Here is a 21263-nt window from a genome sequence, read left to right as displayed (position 1 = left end):
CGACCCATTAATATTATAGCAACTAATTTAATCTATATTTAAAACAAACAAATTTTAAATAGTATATATGTTAACAAGTATTTAATGGCAATGAATATATAATAGAAAGTGTGATTTATCCTAAGTATGTCAAAAATATTGAATTTTTGATTATGATTTTACTTAAAATATTATTGAATTTTTTTAAAAACTATTTTATAATTCTGTCATAAAGTATGACTTTATTTAATAAACAAAAAATTTGTTTAGTTGTGTATTTAAATCGTGTACTTTATTATGTAAAGCATGAGTTAATATATAATATTTAGAATTTTTAAAAGTTTTAAATAATAATTTAATATCTACTCTATTTGATGCTTAATTGTATAATATAATGTACTATTGAATAACAACTGCATTTTAACAACAATTATTAAAATTGTAATTATTTATAATTATTATATCGAGAATCAGTTTCTATTATAATGTTTGGTGAAAATACAAGTTCTTAAATAAAACCAAACCGGAAATAAATAATTATTTTAATTGAAAATCAATACATTACATACAATACAATTAGTAATTACTTCAAAATATAACATATTTTTTGCAAAAAACAACATTCATATTAATTTTATAATACATTATATTCTATTGAATTTTGTTTTGTATCACTAATACCCTCTTTTGGATAATTACTTAACAAATATTATACAATTTCTTATTATAATTTGTGATCACATTTTTAGAGATCAAATTTAATTATATTTATTTTAAAAGTATGTATTAATATATATAAATTATGATTAGTTTTACTAATATATAAACTAAAATTTAAAAAAAAAGTTTAAAAAACGATTATCATATAAAAATTGTTGTCAAGTCATTTATGAATTAGTATAAATTATTTTCTTTTAGAAAAACATTGATTTTCTATTTAACTTTTTAATAATAAAAAATATTTAAAATTAATAATATAATTACAAAATTAATATCGTTATCGTTAATATAAATATTATAAAATGTAACAATTGTTGAGCAGTTTATTAAATTACTTATTATCAATAAATACAATTATATTGCACTGAATACTAACTTATTTATTGAATAATTAATTTTAAGTAAATCAATTTTTCAAACATTTACATTACAATATTATGTGTTTATTGCAATATATTCACAATTTCTTAATAGTGACTTTATTTTAAAATATTTAAATATATAATACTAATATTTTGTAAAAAAAACTACAAAATTAGTTTTTAAGCTAAATAAATAGTGTACATCTAATATATACAGTAGTTGATAATAAAAAATTGTCTAGTTTAATAATACAACATTAAAGGTTTGTTGATAAGCTTACTAATACTAAATTTCAATTAGTTCTAATAATAAATTAAATATCTAGCTAATAACTTAGCTAAAAATATTATCTAAATTAATTTATTAAAATATTTTATTAACAATTTAGCAAAAAGTAATTATATTTAATGAAAACATATTTACTAATTTTGATTATAATATCATTCAATATAATAATAATAATATCATAATTGATAATAATTATTGATAAGAAAATATACAAAAACCAAGTTATACTGGTTTTAGATATTTATCGCAAAAAATAATTTACAAAAAATATTTATTTTCATAAGTTATTAATTACAGATTATTTAATGTGAATTACAAATCTTATATTGAAATTATCAATAATTTTATCTTATTGATTATATTTTAATTAATTCAATATTAAATTATGAGGAATTCATTGTAATAAAAAATTGTTATTAAAACTTGTTATTAGTTAATATATCAATTTTATAGTTTAAATCTATGAATAGAGTACAATTTAAACACAATAAACATGTTATCAAATCATGAAATAATGTACTTTATATTAATAATGATAAGTTATTATTAAATTTAATAACTATCATTGAAATATTTACAGTTTCTTTCATATATATTGATAAAAAATATCTTTTTTAAAAAATAGATTAACTTTTATTTTATAAAAGGTATTTAAATTATAAATGTATATTTTAGTAGAGGATTAATATATCTTTTATTTGGTATATCACACGATATATCAAATGTTAACAAAATCTATAAAATAAGCATGGTAAAAAATAAGTATGGTCGAGAATAAGATTCCCGAAAAACACTCCATTGGTTCTGGAGGCGGGGGTTATGCCGATATAATGATATCATTTTGGCAACAAAAATACCCCCGGCCATCGTTTACCGCTGCATCAAGCAGTTCAACGCATGATTGGGAGGCGATAGAGCTCCTCAAAGTGGGCGCCCATCATAACTTGATGCCGACGATGGGTGACCACATTGTTGGGCTCTATCGGTTCCAAATCCCGCGTAATACCGCTTAATGTAACGGTATATGGTGGCAAATAATTTATAGTATTTAAATATGTAATTATATTTATTATAGATAATTTTTAATTAAATATATTTAATATTAATTTTTTAAAAAAAGATATTTTTTATCAATATATTTGAAAGCAACTGTATTTATCGCAAACATACAGTTTTAATCAGTGTATGGCATTCACGTGAACAGTGTGTTTGGTAGGAGTTGGTATAGCCGTGCCTCCAAATGCTCATCAATTATATCAATAATAATAATAAAAACAGTGCCATAAAATAAATAAAAAATTTGATTAAACTACAAAAATTTGATAAATATGACTGGTTTTTTTTTGTTAAAATATCCATGTTTAATTTTATAGAAATTAATTAATAACATAATGTAATAAGAATATAACATTTAAAAAAAATCCTAGTATAGTAAAATTTGTGGTAGAATTTTATAATAATTATTATAAATACCATATTATCAATTAATATTATTATCATATAAGATCTATTATATATTTTGTATTTTTCTGAGTCTATTTAAAATCTACATTAAGTTTTTGATTGTATAATATTTTATGTTCAATGACTGACTTTTGAAGTTATGTCTAATCATTGTAAAGTACATAATAATACAATAGCGTAAATTATTTTAATAAAACTTTTTGTATAATTTGTTGACTACAAATATACAGTACTAGCTTAGAGATATCATATAAGAAAATGTAATTTTGTAATAAAAATATCATTATTTTAATTGAAAATAGTTTACTATTATTAAAATAAATTTACTTTAGATGGATTAATTTATTATTATTAGTATAGAAGTATCAGTCAAATAAAAGGGTATATCGATTATATACATGTTTTGATGCAATTGTGATTATGTTTGTTTTTATTATTTAATTTAGCTATCAAATTTATAAAAATATATCATACGTGTATTATTTTTAATTTTTCATATGATTGTTCACAAACTATGATATTTACAAATGATTTATTAAAATCACGAGGAAATTAAATCTTAATTTTATTTGTATAGACATTTTTTATGTGTTATTTTGTAATATACTTATTAACAGTTATATTTAATAAAACAATTGATAATTTATATGTTTTTTGACTATTAATAAATTTTCCATAATTTTCATATATTATATTATACAGTATTAATTAAATATAATTTTCATTATTGTTGGCAATAAAGATAAACATGTGTTTTTATTAACAAATTACATTTAGCAATATTGAGTATTAGGATCACTATATGTAAAATGAGATTAAAACAATATTAATAAATGTAACAATTTGTTTATTTTATTATTAAACAGTCAATATTAGGATTTGTATTTATCAAAAATATATATTTATAGTTATATACTTTAAAAATTATTTATTATCTATTGTTATCATGTATTGTAATGTAAGATCACTGCAACTAAGTGTTAAATATTGAACTAATATTATTATTGTCAATACAGTATTAAATGGGCAATAATACCTAACATTAGAAACTGGTAATAATTATTGAATTTTATAATATATTTTATAAATAATAATTGTAATATTGTCTCATCAATAGTTAATTAAGTATTAAAATAAAAATTGTATATTTTATATATAGTTATTAATAAAATAAAAGTAGTGCATGTCATAGCAAAAATTACTTACAATTTATTTGTTAATTACTTTTAAATATCTATTATAAAAACAAAGAAAATCAAAAAATAAAAATGTACCCATGTAGAAAACACCAATAAAATATAAATATATATTGTTTTTTTAAATATTTTAGATAACTATCGTTTATTGCATTTTACAATATTTAACATTACAATAGTCAAATTTGAACTCATTATATAAATGATATTGATATGATAAGTTAAATAAATTCAGTACAATTTCATAGTTAAATATAGCAATAAGTAATATCAGCCAATCATAATTGAGAGGCATAGCAATAAATGATGAAATTTGATGGGTCTGGCACTTAAGTTAACTTTTGTTTGGCTTCAAACTAACGGTGCGCTGATAAGAAACCTATTGATTAGCTATTTAAGCAAATTTTAGTCAAAATTGTTCATTAAATTCAATCTTACAGTCGTTTTGAAAAATATTATTTTAACTAAAGTATTATAAAAGTTATTATAATAATTAAACAATTAATTGTATAGAAAATGGTGTTTCGCCGTCCTCTCAGTATATGTCTGGTATCGAAGCTTTCGCACTATTTTTCGCTCAAAGAGCTCCGGGTCTATAGGGTGTTGGTTCTGATGCTCACATTTTTTGTATATCTAACGTATCATATGTCCCGACGATCGTTAAGTATTGTAAAGCCGGCACTCAATCATAAAAATTGTTCCGATATATTGCCCGATATGTATGATTCAAATAATACTGATATTGATGAGCACTGGTGCGATTGGGCACCCTTTTCATCCCGTACAATGTTGGGTAAGTCATAAACAAAATTATAACAAGACATTTAAATGTTTAATTAATTAAATCTTATATTATATATTATATATAATGGACAGGTACGTTGGATCTAGTGTTTCTTATATCATACTCTGTCAGTATGTATATCAATGGTATGATAGCTGAGCGCATGAATTTGCGATACTTTCTGACAATTGGTATGTTGTTCTCTGGTATTTGTAATATATTGTTTGGTTTGGCCTACTTTCTCGGAATTCATTCGTTGGGTTACTTCTATTTCGTACAAATCATTACTGGCATCGGTCAGTCAACTGGTTGGCCAGGTATTCAAATACAATTGGTAGCATTTTTTGTTGTTGATTAATATTACTAATATACAAACTATTTATAGGTGTATTGGCCGCAGTGGGCAATTGGTTTGGGTCATCCAAAAGAGGTCTAATGTTTGGTATCTGGAATTCGCACTTATATTTCGGTAACATAGCCGGTGCTGCCATTGCTGGCCTATTTGTTGATGACAAATGGGGAATGTCATTTATTGTTCCCGGTATTATTATTGCCGGCACCGGTATACTGGTGTTTCTGTTTTTAGTTCAAAGTAAGTTATCATTTGTTTCTTTCATTTATCATTATAATTGATAATTATATTAGAGTGTTGTTTAACATATAAAATATAACATTTAAGTGATATTTCAATTTATTTAAAAACTTATTGGTTATCATAAAACAAACAAATTGATTAGCTATTAAATTGCAATTATTTTTAGATATAAAATTATATATATATAATCTAATCTTTAATTTTTATTATTATCACTACACAGAACCAGAAGAAGTGAGTTTGAGTCTGAATTCAAATGCGGAACAAACGCCTGTAAAAGCCAATGATAAGCTTAAGACTCAAATCCAGTTTAGTTCATCTTCTGATGTCGAGTCAGATCAGCTCAATAATCATAAGGCTATCAGTATTATTGATGCACTTAAGATACCGGTAAATGATTAGAAAAATAGTAAAAATAAAAACAATTGTTGTAAACATATTGGTTTGAATTGTTTTCAGGGAGTCATCGAGTTCTCAATCTGTCTGTTCTTTGCCAAACTGGTGAGCTATACATTCTTGGATTGGTTGCCACTATATATTGTGTCATCAAATGAGGGCATATCAAGCTCTAAGTCTGCTTACATGACAATTGTGTTTGATGTGGGAGGCATTGCCGGTGGTATTATCGCTGGATATCTGGCCGATAGGACAGGTGCCAGTGCATTGTGCTGTATAGTTATGCTCATATTTGCTATACCTTCAGTGAGTAAACATTTTTACGATAATATAGAGTATAAAATATATTAATTACACTATTTATTTCAAAATAGTTGGGTATTTATAGATTATACGGTAACACTTCTGAAGTGGTCAATGAAATCCTCCAATTTATAGCCGGCATATTTGTCAACGCACCGTATGCTTTAATAACTACCGCTGTGTCCGCCGAGTTGGGCTCCAAAGTGCCGTCCAAGTCGGCAATGGCCACAGTGTCGGCCATAATCGATGCCACCGGCAGTATTGGATCGGCAGTCGGACCCTCTTTGGCTGGTTTTGTATCAGAGTATGACTGGAATTATGTGTTTATAGTCGTTATGCTCTCAGATTTGTGTGCATTATTGGTATTAATAAGAGTCGGTTATAACGATATAAAACAATTAATATTTAAGTGGAGGACTCATAGGACCCGAAACAGTAATAGTATGAATCAGGATATCATTTCAGTCACTACTTATTAAATATTTTATTTATTTCCTAAATATCAATTAATTTTTTATTTTATTATAATTTTTCATACATAATAGTAATGTATATACTGTATATTATAACTTTTCATAAACATAAATTGTAAATTCAATTATTTATTATAATATTTTTTTTTTAATTTTAATTAATATAATATTAATATATTAAATTTTGTGTTATTTAGTTTTTAAATAAAAATTTATGATTCAATCACTAATTTGTGGGTTTATTATTCAACTGTAATAAATATCGGCATAAAGGCATGTTTGTAATAATATTGTGTGTAATTGTAATTTATATAATAAAATTTAAATGTTTAGTAATATTTTTCTTTTGAATAATGAATAGACATAAATATTTTTAATATTGCATTTAAATATAATATATTATAACATGTAAACAGTAAAGTTTTTAAAAGTAATTTTTAAACTAATTATAAATTGGTTTTAAGTTCATTTAAAAATTACTTTTTTGTATTAACTAATTTTATGATTATTATTTAATTTATATAATTTTATAGAATATATAATTGAGAGATCTGTTTATTCAAATAATTTTAAAATATTGACATTATTATAGCTCAACAACCAATTAATTGCGATGACTATTATTACCGCATTTAATGCCCGAATTTGCTGATGGAGTCAAACGGTATAATAAAATAGACTTTAATTTTAAACATTAATAATGAAATAGCGTTTATAATTGTAATATAATTCAGAGTTATTGTAAAATTATTATATCAGAGAAATTTTCTTATAAAAATTTAATAAAAATTACTATTTACTCACTACAATATAAAACATTTTAATGTGTAAGTAATTGATGACAATGATTTTTTGAAACAATAGGCATTTATTATTACTATTGTATACTGAATTTTATTAATAAAATTATATATTTTTCCAAATCTAAAACAACTGTTAATGTAAATGAATGATTAAATAATTATTTTTGGAATATTTATTAATAAAATACCTGTAAATCCAAAGAATATAAACAATTAATAACAACAATGTCTCAAATTAATAAGTTTTAATTTAATTTCTTTTTTATAATAAATAATTTTATTTGTACTAAAAACAACTAAAAAGTCATTGAATAGTATTTTTATATCTAAGGAATAATGTCTTTAATAGATGTAATGTTATTAATATTTATTTTCTGATTTTGAAATACATAATGAATTAAATTTTTTATGATTGTTAGAATAACAATTATTTGAATTAATCATTATCATTTACTAACTATTAATGAATAAAAGTGATTTGTTTTTTGTGTGTTTATACTATTGTTTTGTAACCTTATTGTGTTGATTATACAAGACTATTAAATATAATTCAGAAATATATATCATATATAAAGAAATAAACAAATAAAAACTATAATAAAAACAATAGATACAACTGTGTCTATGACACATGTATTTATGAACTTAAAATAATAATCATCGATATAAAAATAATATTTGTTATTTAGTTTAGACTAACAAAAAATAGGATATTGCCACACAAATTAATGTAATTTGTTTTTATGGTAAATATTATTGAATGTAATATATACCGGTATTTGATAAAAAAAATCAATTTCTTCATAATTATAAATAATATTATAAAGTATTTATATAATAATTAAAAGTAATGTCCAATAATAATAAACCAATTGTCTGTTTAGTTATTAATAAACTAACAAAGTATTCATCAGTTAATAAAAAAGTTGTTTATAAAGTTTTAATACTAGTGGTCACATACTTGTCATATCTATCGGTGCATTCAGCGCGCCGTTCGTTAAGTATAGTCAAACCAGCACTGAATCATCCAAACTGTGATAGACTTTCAACACATCACTCAAATGAATCGTCAACTGATCCCTATTGGTGTGATTGGGAACCATTTGTTGGACAAAATGCCAGAACATTAATGGGTATAAATTTAGATAATTTTTATATTAATAATTTAAAAAACAATTAATGTTATATTTAAAAATGATCAAGGTACATTGGATTTAGTGTTTTTGTTATCGTATTCAATTAGTATGTATATTAATGGTATGATAGCTGAACGCATGAATTTACGATATTTCCTAACCATTGGTATGTTGATCGCTGGTATTGCAAATATATTGTTTGGTTTGGCTTACAAATTGAATATCCATGCTTTGGAATATTTTTATGTCATACAAGTGCTCACTGGAATCGGACAGTCCAGTTGTTGGCCAGGTATGTTCAAAAATGTTGCGATTAATTGTAATAACTTTATTGAATTTTATTTGAAGCTATAATGTCATCGATGGGCAATTGGTTTGGACCCACAAATAGGGGTCTTGTATTTGGTATCTGGAATTCACATTCGTTTTTAGGTAATATTGTTGGTTCAGCCATTGCCGGTATATTTGTTGGTTATGATTGGGGACTCAGCTTTATAGTTCCCGGTGTTATCGTATGTGGCATAGCTATAGTCGTATTTTTAACACTTGTACACAGTATGTTATTTTTAATTATTTTTAATTATTTTCAAATGCAATTTAATAAAATAAGATATTTTACTCTATGATTGATAAGAACCTGAAATTGTTGAACTGAGCATAACATTGGTTTCAGACAAACAAAACACCAGTAATAAAATGAACGATAATTTAAATAGTGATACTAATAGTAAAGCTATTAGTATTATTGGAGCTCTTAAAATATCGGTAATTTAAAATAATTAATAATTGATTTAATTAAAGTATTTTTTAAATTACATAAAATTATATGACATTATTAAGGGTGTGGTTGAGTTTGCCTTAAGCCTATTCTTTGTCAAACTGGTCAGCTATACATTCCTCGATTGGTTGCCCTATTATATCAGTCAAACCAATGCCAACATATCAATGTCTAATTCTGCATATATGACAATGATGTTTGATGTGGGAGGTATTGCTGGCGCTATAATTGTCGGTTATATTAAAGACAAGACCAATGCCAGTGCTCTGACCTGTATTTTTATGTTAATATTTTCAATTCCTTTGGTATCATATTTTTCAATCATATAATATGATTAATCATTTTTTTTATTAATTATTATTATTTAATTTTTTATTCAACAGTTAGTTATTTATCGACTATACGGAAACATATCTTATGCCAGCAACGAATCGCTTCAATTTTTTGTCGGTCTCTTTGTGAACGCTCCCTACTCTTTAATAATCACTGCCGTCTCAGCTGAGTTAGGTCTAAAGTCTCAATCACAGTCAGCCCTGTCCACAGTTACAGCTATTATAGACGCCACCGGCAGTCTGGGTTCAGCGGTAGGACCATCTCTGTCCGGTTATGTATCAGAATTTGGTTGGAATTATGTATTTTTAATGGTTATAATCGCAGAGATTTTGGGAATCTTATGTATAATAAGGATTGGTTTTAAGGATTTTAAACAATTGTTTTTTATTAACAAATCAAAGGTTTTTAGTATAAATAATAATTAATATACAGTATTAAACAAATATGTATATTATTAAAACTATTAAAAAAAATATTTGTTTATAATTACTATATCGTAACAATTATTACTTTATTTATTTATTTTTATATAACAATAGTTTGTTTAACATAAAAACCCTAATATGTACAGTAAATGCTATTAGTCAATACATAATAGTGTAAACATTTATATTGTATTTTGTTGTAATTATGTATTAATTTAATAATATTAAAGTTTTTTGTTTATAAATATATTTTTATTTTTAAAAGTTATGATTTTTGTATCTTATTTTAAAATTAACTATTGATAAATTGATATATTATCAATAAATTAATATTAACACTTTTTAAGAGTGAATTATTTTGATTTTACTTTTAGACTCAATATATTTTAATTTATATAGTATTTCGTCATAAGTTTAAAATCGACAAATTGTATGATTTATAGTGCGATTAGATAGGAATGGGTAAACAAATATTTAGTCCCATTCCCTATCATTGTCAGTCCTGTTATAGACATTTCAACTAAAATAAGCAATCATTTAATTGACAAAATACCAGTATTTAGAAAATTAACATTTTTGTCATATTTAGCATGTATTTCATTTTCACTATATTTATTGCTCATCAAATACCTGTCAACCTATTTATGTGCAAAAACTTTTGAATTTAATTCAATAAGAGACATCATTAACCATAAATGAAACAATTAATTGTTAAGAATCTATTTACCCCCCAATTTCATTGTAGTCTTATATCCGATTCCTCAATGGAAAATCCACAGGAATCCCATAAATATTGATACTTTTTTAGACACACTAATAAAATATATAAATAGTATTGTATAAATGTAGAAATACAAACAGAAAACTTTCTATAAAATCACTGATTAGTTGAACTCTTTTAAAATTTTAATGCAAATAATGATTTATAAGTCATACAATAAACAACCATTAGATTAGAAACTTTGTGATAAAACTGCTAAAATAATTATTGTTAAAATATTATACTTAAAATTTTAATATATGATATGAAAACTTACAGTTACATTAACTCTGTAATTGTCATAATTTACTTATTAAAATATTTTCAGTTATTTCATGATTTAAATTTATATGTTAATTAATTAACTAATAATGATTAACAATAATAATAACAGTAAAGGAGATTATATGATAAATTCATTGTTAAAATTAATTAAACAATTTATAGTCAGACCAGAGAAACAACAGTTTCAAAACAATAGACTACAAGACGAACGTCTTATCATTAAATATCTCATCTCTGGAAAGGCTTACAGACAAAGAAATGGTGAATATATGAAACATTTGAGCGATAAAGACATCGAAAATCTGGTCAAACATATTAATCTTATTAGTTATATGACCGAAGATGGCATACAAAAACTGGTCAATACTTATCATCAGTTTATGACTATTAGAAAATCATCGCAAGAGTTTTGGCAAAATTTTATCACAGATTCAAACTGTCCGCAACATTATATGGAAAGGTATATCAACGCCAAGAGACTGACTGTATTGACAAACTTTTTGTATGAGTTGTCAGTCGCCAGACAACACCTATTGATGGTGTCATCCGAAAGGGTTAGTGATTTGTCAAATATCAGATAGTGGTGTAGTATTAATGGATATAATAAAATTAAAAATATCACTTAATCATCAACAATCACATTTAATACACTAAATGATAATCTTATAATATTTGTGCGATTACATTGTATAGTGTTATAGTTTTTACTGTATTTTTTATTTGTATATAATGTGTATGTTTTAATAGGTTTTTAACTTCAGAAGTTAAACGTCAGATAAATAAAATTGTCAATTGTGTTGTTTGTATGCTTTATAATATTAATATAAATTACAGTTAATTATTATCAATTATTACTATATACTGTATAATATACATATAAATTTAGTATATATATGATAATTGAACATTTTTTGTTTAATATTTTGATAATTTTTATTATATCTTAATAATTGTCATTAATATAGTTAATATAATGTAGTATTGTTCTATAATCGTAAATATTTTATCTATTATTACTGATTGCTAAAATGGACTATCATTTAATGATAACATTTATTTGTCAAAAAATATAAAATATAAGCACTTATATCATAATTAGTTTGGTATTTAATTTATTTATAACTATAAATTAATTATTTTTTCAAAACATTTAAAGAGTATAAATTCAAATTATAATGATTAAGCAAATTATTTATTTAATGAATGATGAAAATTCTAATTTTCTTAATTTTAAGATATTTTTGTTGATAATTACTGTAAACCTTAATTGCATTGTTTAACTCTTGAAATTTTTTGACACACATGTTATATAATAATAAACAATTTAATGAATTAAACCATTTATTGAAAATAAAATACTAAGTAATAATGAAGCTATCACTGGGTGTTTTGTTAATTGAATACATAAGCAACAAATATTCAATTAATCGGCGAAAATGCTATCAAATACTGGTATTGATTGTGACATTTATGATTTACTGTGTGTCACATTTGGCCCGACGGCCACTATCGGTAGTGAAGGCACAGTTACATAAAGATAACTGTACCAAACATATCAGTGATGATGGACATCGCCATCCAGACAGTTGGTATGAGGAGCACCCATATTGGTGCGATTGGTCTCCATTTGACAATAATAATGCTGAAGTATTGCTCGGGTGGTTGGATACCAGTTTTCTTATATCATATGCTGTGTGTATGTTTGTGGCCGGTTATGTTGCCGAAAGACTAAATTTGAGATTATTTCTGACCGCTTGTCTCTTACTTTGTGGTGTTTTCTCGATAATGGCTGGACTTCCCTATTCATTAAATATTCACTATTTATGGTATTTTATTATTATTCAAGTGTTTACCGGTATTGTACAGACCGGTCCTTGGCCTGCGGTAGTCACGGCTGTCAGCAATTGGTATCACAACGAGAAAAAGGGATTATTGTTTGGTGTTTGGGGATTTCATACTACATTAGGCAATATATTGGGTGCACTCGTTGCTGGTATTTATATTTTTTCAAAAATTATGAATTGATTCATAGATATTCCTAACTTTCATACAGGTGCATTTGTTGAATCAAATTGGGGACTGTCATTTATTGTGCCGGGTTTAATATTAATAGGAATGGCATTGATATGTTTTTTATTTCTAGTCTCAGGTACATTATTAATAAATATAATAGCATTCATAAAAATAATAATTTCTGTCAATACATAGATCCTAATTATGTTGAACTTCCGGTAATTAACTTTAAGGACTCAGCCAATGATGAGGAAAATGATAGAAATGATGACAAAAATACTGCCATATCTTTTATCGGTGCTCTTAAGATACCTGTAATTGAATATCTGAAATAATTAATGATTTTTAAAAACAAAATTATAATTTTATTATTATTTTATTGAAAAGGGTGTCATAGAGTATTCAATTTGTCTATTTTTCTCCAAACTGGTTACCTATACATTCATGTTTTGGTTACCACTTTATATAAGCAATTCAAGTTTGTTGTCTACTATATAATTCAAGAATAATGCTAATAATTATTACTAATAATATTTTATAAATTATAATATTAATGTATAGTTAAAGTATCTCCATCTGAGTCCGCATATCTGTCCATATCATTTGACATCGGCGGTACTTTTGGTGCTATTTTGGCCGGTTATTTGGCCGATATTACCAATGCCAGTGCCATCACTTGTAATGTATTTTTTATACTCACGATACCATCGGTAAGCATAGAAATAAACTGTAGCGTCGATTACTGTAATTGTAATTATTATTGAAAAATTATTTATAGTTATTGGCCTATTATGAATGGGGTCCATTATCAATGGTATCCCATCAATGTTTACAATTTATTGCCGGTTTCTTTGTCAACGGACCTTACAATTTGATTACAACTGCCGTATCGGCCGATCTGGCCATAAGAGTCAAATCAAAGACAGCATTGGCCACTGTGTCAGCCATTATAGATGGTATGGGGTCTATAGGTGCTGCTGTAGGTCCAGCAATGGCCGGTTATGTTGAAGGCTACGGTTGGCGTAATGTGTTTTATATGGTTATCGCTGCAAATATATTGGCCTTTATTTCTTTGCTAAGGATTTGTACTAATGAAGTGAAAATACTTTATAGAAAATATCGATAAAATTTATAATGTATTATAAATATAGTATTTAATAATTTATATATTTATATATTATTATTCTATTATATTAAATTGAGTTTTATTAAAATATAATGTATTTTATTTAATTTGTAAAAAATTTATGACATACATATGTATATTATTTTTTAAAATATAAATACAAAATATTATATAGATTTAATGTTCTTGTAATGTTAATTTATAGTAAAATAGTAATTATTAAAATTATAATGTATCTACTTAATACTGCATAATAAATTATTATTCAACAATGATTAAACAATTAAGCTTAGTAACTAATAATTTAAACTTTTTTATTTTATGTTACATATTATAGATTTATAAATTGAGTTTTAGTTATAATACTTCAGTTATGTTATATATAATTTGAAAAATTTATATCAATTTTAAATGTCATTGAATACAACAATTGATAACAATTAAAAATGTTGATTAAAAGTATTTGATTATCAGTTACCATACAATACAATAAATTATCATACAATATAAACTGTATTATATTGTAGTAATAAGTTTTTAATAATTATTGATTATCATTAATTAAATCAATGCATAAACAATGATCTTCTGTACAATAATAAAATATTTACAAAATAGATATTATATAATTTTAATATTAATTTAATGTTTAATAAATATATAAATTGTTATAATTTCAATATAGTACAGGTATTTAATATAATAATATGTTATAATATATATATATCAGGGTTAAGTAAGGGGGGTAGGGGGGGGGGGTAAGGCCAAAATACCCCCCTAAGATCGAGAAATTGGGATTTTACCCCCCCCCCAGACTTTTTGACCAAATGGGAAAAATTGTCGCTTAAAAACGAGGAGAAATGACCCCCCTAAAATTTCGGCGCCGAAGGCGCCGAAAATTTTTTTGAGATTTATAAAAATTTTAATTTTAGTTAATACTATTTTAGTAAGTGTTTTTATGTTTTTAAAATTTATATGATTCTAATTATTGATTAAAAATAAGTAAAAAAGTTAAAATAACGTTAAAACTCATCAAAAAATAACATAATTTTACTTAAAATATTAAACTAAAAAGTTAAAAAATACCAATTTGTTGAAAAGAATAATCATATTACAATATAAATAGAAGTTTGAGATAGTTTAAGAAGTTAATAAAAAAATAAATACTTATATTACAAGGTTTTTATTAATAATTTTTAAAATTTTAACTAAAAAATTTAAAATATTTTTAATTTTATAATTAGTATTCAATCAGTATTTACATAAAAATAACATTAAAAAATAAAAATATATATCTATAAACTATAAGCATTAAGTATTATTTAAAAAATTATTTTAAAAGTTAAAAATTACTAAAATACTAAAAAACTCAGTGTATCATTAATGCCTTTATCACCTATTTTTAAGTATTTAATACATTATTATTTTATTTTTTGCTAAAATTTAAGTTTTTATTAATTTTTAAAATTTTTTTTTAAAAATATTTATTTTTGTTAAAATTTAACTTTTTTTTATTTTTGTAAATTTTACCTATTTTCCTGGGAATTTATACGGGAACTTATGGGAATTTTATCGAATTTACATGGGAATATTCGGGAATTTAAGGGAATATTAGGGAATTTTCTCTTGACCCCCCCCTTGATTTTGGATTTTTGAAAAAATTGCCGTTTAAAAATGCAATAAAAATCTTACCCCACCCAATACCCCCCCCAAGATTTTTCGAGAATTTTGTAAATTTTACCCCGGTCTACCCCCCCCTAAAATCCAAAACCTTGCTTAACCCTGATATATATATATCAAAAATGTTACAAAAGTCAAAAGGTATTATATAATAAATTAATATTTTCAATTATCTTATGAGCTATTTATGAATTATTTTCAACTATTATATTAGGTATATTAGTTACAATCAATAATATCACACTTTAATGACTTATTTTTATCAATTAACATTTTAACTAATTATATTAAACGTTAAACTCTTTATAAAATATATCTATTGTTACGAAAGATCATTGGGTACATAATACTTATAACATTAAAATATTTTTTTTTCATTTATTGTCTATATTTTCAATGTATAAAATAAATAAATTATTTGATTTGTGTAAATTAAATGATTTTTTTGTTAAAATTTGTTCACAGTTTATACATATTTTAACAAAATGATTAAATTATTAATTATAATTTATATATTAATAATAGAGGTTAGATTTTTTAAAATTAGTTTATTTGATGACTAAAATAATTAAAAATACAATTATTTATTATGATTTACACCTGTAGTTGAATAGCTTAACGGCGTCTAAGTGTGTCTATAGAGGCACATGTGGTCATAATAGCTGGGGGTTTCCGATTCCATGTGTTGTCAAAGATGTCGAACCGAAACAATTAACTGATAAAAAAATTGAAAATCAATTGAAACTATTGGTTCCCGATTTGTTTGACGGTATAACAGATAGATAATTAATTATTTTTACTGTTATTTTAAATTAAATTAATTTTTATAAAATAATTTTTTATCAAAAGTGAAAGATCCAGTTGTCTGTTGTAGTGACGAAGGAGCGGCTGCACTGATCAATGATCAGTTAAAAAAGGCCGAACCATTCATTAAAGGCTGTCCCTCTTGTTATGTCAACTTTGTGCGAGTGATGGTTCATATGTCATGCAATCCCAATCACCGCCAGTTTGTCGAAGTAGCCGAAAGCGAACCGTCAACAGATGAACCCACGAAAGATATGGTCAAATCATTGAATTATTATTTGACGCCCAGATTTGCAAACACAGTGTTTGACTCGTGTGTCAACGTCCATATGCCGGGTGGTATGGCAATGGATGTTTTATGTACCGCCAAAAAGTCGTCCACTGTTTGTTCGGCTCGTTATTTTTTTGACACAATGGGTACAAGTCCTCCCTCTCCTTTTCACATCAATTTTATCTTCGATGGCGTCAATAAATCAGGAATTACACCAAACGACGCGCCATTGTTCAAGTGTAGCGAAGCTCCCAAACCGTTCTCAAACCGCACCTGTAGTTTTCTTGACTGTCCCACAAAACCTCCTAAAAACACATACCCACCCCCAGAAACACAATGGCTTGTCTGGGAGATCGATGGCATATGGGTTTGCGTTGCTTTCATTTATTACATCTCTCTTATTGTTATATTTGGCATTTCATTCATTAATTTTTATAACCATTTGCGTAAAGGTATATTATATACTGTATATATATTTAAGTTAATTTTTAAATATTATTTTCATTTAATTTCTAGTATCAGATAGACTTAGATTCAACAATGAGACACAAAAAACAACAAAATTGAAAATTTTTAGCAAAATTTCACAATCATTACATAATTCTGGTCTTAAGTTTGATGAATTCATTGGTAAAGGATTTAAAAGTTATGGAACAATATGTTGTCAAAAGCCATATGTGTTTGTCTTACCAGTGCTGGGCGTTATTATAGCTATAGGTTTATCAATTGGTATGTTAACCCATTTTGTCGCAATGACAGATCCAGTTGACCTATGGTCAGCACCTGGAAGTAGAGCCCGATTAGAAAAGGAGTTTTTTGACAAACATTTCAATCCTTATTATCGAATAAATCAAGTAATAATTCGACCGAAAAATGGCACAACAGTTCTTCACATGGATTTGTCTGATCCAACAAATATAACTACTATAAGATATGGACCGGCATTTGATAAACTATTTTTGTTAAAAGTGCTACAATTGGAGCAAAACATAATGAATATAACCGTCAAAGTGGGTAAAAAAACAGTCGATATTACACAACTATGTTTTGCACCCATGAATAATGGTATCTGTGCTCTGCAGACACCATTGGGTTGGTTTCAGAGTAAAATCGAAAATGTTAATAGAATTATAGATAACAAGAATTATTTGGATCATATGACAAAATGTATGTCTAATAACTATCTTCAAAAAGACACAGATTTTGACTTGAGTTGTGCCGGCAATTTTGGTGGACCCATGTTGTCTAATGTAGTACTTGTCGACTATGATGGCACCGACTATACCACTGCCAGAGGTGTATCACTGTCTCTGTTGCTAAACAATTATGAAGATAGTCTATACCGTAGTCAAGCACTGGACTGGGAGAAAGAGTATCTCGATTTGCTTCATAATTATGATGATCCAGATCTACATATAGTATATTATTCTGAGGTATTGAAAATAAATTAATTTTTTTAAAACATTTAGTTTTAGTTTTTTGTTTAAATCATATTAGAGGTCTCTTGAAGACGAGTTGGACAGACAAAGCAAATCAAGTTTAATAACAATTGTCATCAGTTATGCCGTTATGTTTGTCTATATTTCTATATCGTTGGGTCGGTTCACTACAATTAAGAGACTATTTGTAAGTTATTTTAATTATTATAGTTATTATAATAAATTGTTTTTTACATTGAAATTATTGATTGTTAATAGATTGACTCAAAAATCGTATTAGGATTGTGTGGAGTAGTTATTGTATTGTTATCAGTAACCGCTTCAATAGGTTTGTTAAGTTTTTGTGGAGTTAAGTCAACGCTTATCATTGTTGAAGTCATACCGTTCTTGGTATTGGCTGTCGGTGTGGACAACATATTTATTTTGGTCCAAAGTTTTCAGCGCCAGAAGTTTGCCAAAGAGGTGCCGATGACTGAGCGTATCGGTACAGTAATGCAAAGTATTGCGCCGTCAATATTGTTGGCCACTATAGCAGAGTCGTCGTGTTTTTTCTTTGGTGCGCTCACACCGATGCCAGCCGTCCGAGTGTTTGCACTGAACGCCGGTCTCGCACTTTTCATGGCTTTTATACTGCAAATGATTGTCTTTATACCACTTCTAGTACTCGACACTCACAGACAATTGGATAACAGATACGAATTGTTTTGTTGTTTCAAACAATCAAAAAATACAAATGAAGATAATTATGACAAAATAGGATTTCTTTATCGATTTTTTGAGCGAATATATGCGCCATTCCTTATGAAAACATATACCAGAGTATCTGTTGTAAGTCATAAACATAACCACTAATGAAATGTTCAACTAATTTGTTATTCACTAAATATTTACAGTTAATTGTGTTTATCAGTTGGTTGTTTACATCTATAGCTGTCATCAGCCGTATTGACGTCGGCCTCAGTCAGACACTATCAGTTCCATCAGATTCATATGTTTTACCATATTTTGAGTCACAGATAAATGATCTACGAGTGGGTCCTCCTCTCTATTTTGTGGTCAAATCTAACTACGATTACGCCCAAAAACAACCACTATTTTGTAGCGGTTCCGGATGCGCTAACAACTCATTGATGACTATAATGGATGGCGCATCCAAATATCCTAACCAGTCATATATATCAGATATGGGTGTAACCAATTGGGTCCAGGACTACATGAGTTGGGCGAGTAATGATAAATGTTGTCATCTTTTTAAAGATAATCAATCACAATTTTGTGATTCAAAAACGTGTATGTATAAATTTATTAATAATAATAATATTAAGTTTAATTAATAAATAATAATTATGTTAAATTATTAAATTAATTTAGTTGATCATAATAAGACTAAATGTACCCCGTGCAATTTAACAATGTATGATCAAAACATCGATATTGTTAACAAAAATATGTATTACGATAAATATCTGAAATTTTTTCTCAATGATATACCAAATGCTGATTGTCCTGTCGGGTAATTATATTGAATTTTAATGTTTTTTTTATTAAATTTGTCGTTAATTTTGTTTGTTTGTCAATTAGTGGTGGACCAAGATATTCGTCGGCATTAAAACTTGATTATAGCAATAAAAATGATATTCCTGTTAAAGGTTTTCATATTATTATATTTCAAATAATATTTTTATTAATTAATTAATGTTTTTCATTTAAACCATAGCCTCCTATTTTAATACATATCATACAGTTTTGCGGACATCGCATGACTTTATATCAGCTTTGAGGACATCACGAGCTTTAGCTGAGAGTTTAACCGATGCTATCAATGCTGAAAACAAGAACAACGAGACACACGTTGAAGTATTTCCTTATAGTATATTTCATGTGTTTTTTGAACAATATTTGGACAGTTGGAGAGACACTGTTATCAATTTGGTGATCACAAGTTCCGTCATATTTGTGGTCACTTTCATATTCTTGGGTTTTGATTTGATTTCGTCACTTATCATAATTGTCACCATCGAGTGTATTGTTATTAATCTAATGGGACTAATGTTTTGGTGGAATGTATCACTCAATGCAATATCATTGGTCAACCTTGTAATGGTATGGTTAAGATAACTAATACAATATAATAAAAACAAAAATAATAACAATTTTATTATGACTTTTATAGTCAGTGGGAATATCCGTAGAATTTTGTTCGCATATAACCCGTGCATATGTTAAGAGCGAAGGCCTGACACGTGTCGAGAGAGCCCAGGATTCGTTGGCAAGGATTGGGTCATCAGTATTGTCGGGCATAACATTCACAAAATTTTGGGGTATAATAGTATTGGGTTTCGCCTCATCCAAGATATTCCAGATTTTCTATTTCCGTATGTATTTGGGTATTGTATTGATTGGTGCACTCCATGGACTCGTGTTTTTACCTGTTATACTGAGTCTTATTGGATCTAATAGATAATTAATTAACAATTAGGTATAATTACTAGACTTATCAATAATTTTTTTTTAAATATTTAATAAATTTGATAACAAAATTAACATAAATAACACAAATGAAGATAACGTTTTATTTAATTGTGCACTAAAGTGCATTAATTTTTTTTATTTAACATGATATGAAAAATACCAATAAATAACAAATAATCTCAACTTTTAGATTAAATCACTACTCAGTACTCTTTAAAAAATTATTATAAACAATATCTATCCTTATGAGTAGTATTTAATACGTTTAATAAGATAAATGCCATCATCAGTGACTTCCCAGTCATTATCTTCAACCGGTGCCCGACCTCCATAAACATAGAATGTAGTCGTTGTTGACTTATTCCGACACCTGGCCT

The 21263-nt window shown here is 25.9% G+C and overlaps 3 protein-coding genes across 3 annotated transcripts; all 3 read left to right on the top strand.

The window, feature by feature from the left end:
• Nucleotides 1–4526: 4526 nt before the first annotated feature.
• LOC128963354 (glucose-6-phosphate exchanger SLC37A2-like) lies at nt 4527–6567 on the top strand. The gene is made up of 6 exons (XM_054309858.1): nt 4527–4803; nt 4887–5111; nt 5180–5386; nt 5613–5779; nt 5849–6091; nt 6160–6567. Exons 1-6 carry the CDS (start codon nt 4527–4529, stop codon nt 6565–6567), a joined length of 1527 nt encoding a protein of 508 aa, XP_054165833.1.
• A 1897-nt stretch (nt 6568–8464) lies between these two features.
• On the top strand, nt 8465–11662 carry LOC128963353 (glucose-6-phosphate exchanger SLC37A2-like). Its single transcript, XM_054309857.1, has 7 exons — nt 8465–8497; nt 8568–8792; nt 8849–9055; nt 9135–9265; nt 9341–9583; nt 9662–9953; nt 11244–11662. Exons 1-7 carry the CDS (start codon nt 8494–8496, stop codon nt 11660–11662), a joined length of 1521 nt encoding a protein of 506 aa, XP_054165832.1. The 5' UTR covers nt 8465–8493.
• Nucleotides 11663–12449: 787 nt separating this feature from the next.
• LOC128963352 (NPC intracellular cholesterol transporter 1-like) lies at nt 12450–20878 on the top strand. The gene is made up of 15 exons (XM_054309856.1): nt 12450–13074; nt 13290–13408; nt 13482–13572; nt 13656–13804; nt 13873–14133; nt 16507–16669; nt 16750–17427; nt 17492–18408; nt 18473–18601; nt 18673–19242; nt 19308–19704; nt 19786–19927; nt 19996–20063; nt 20132–20517; nt 20588–20878. Exons 1-15 carry the CDS (start codon nt 12450–12452, stop codon nt 20876–20878), a joined length of 4986 nt encoding a protein of 1661 aa, XP_054165831.1.
• Nucleotides 20879–21263: the final 385 nt, after the last annotated feature.

This window comes from Oppia nitens, unplaced genomic scaffold (assembly GCF_028296485.1).
Source record: "Oppia nitens isolate AA-2021 unplaced genomic scaffold, nextdenovo-longstitch-racon4-pilon3 scaffold7_pilon_pilon_pilon, whole genome shotgun sequence".
Classification (NCBI taxonomy): Eukaryota; Metazoa; Arthropoda; class Arachnida; order Sarcoptiformes; family Oppiidae; genus Oppia; species Oppia nitens.
The sequence above is the reverse complement of the archived record's forward strand: the minus strand, read 5'-3'. Positions and strand labels throughout refer to the sequence as shown.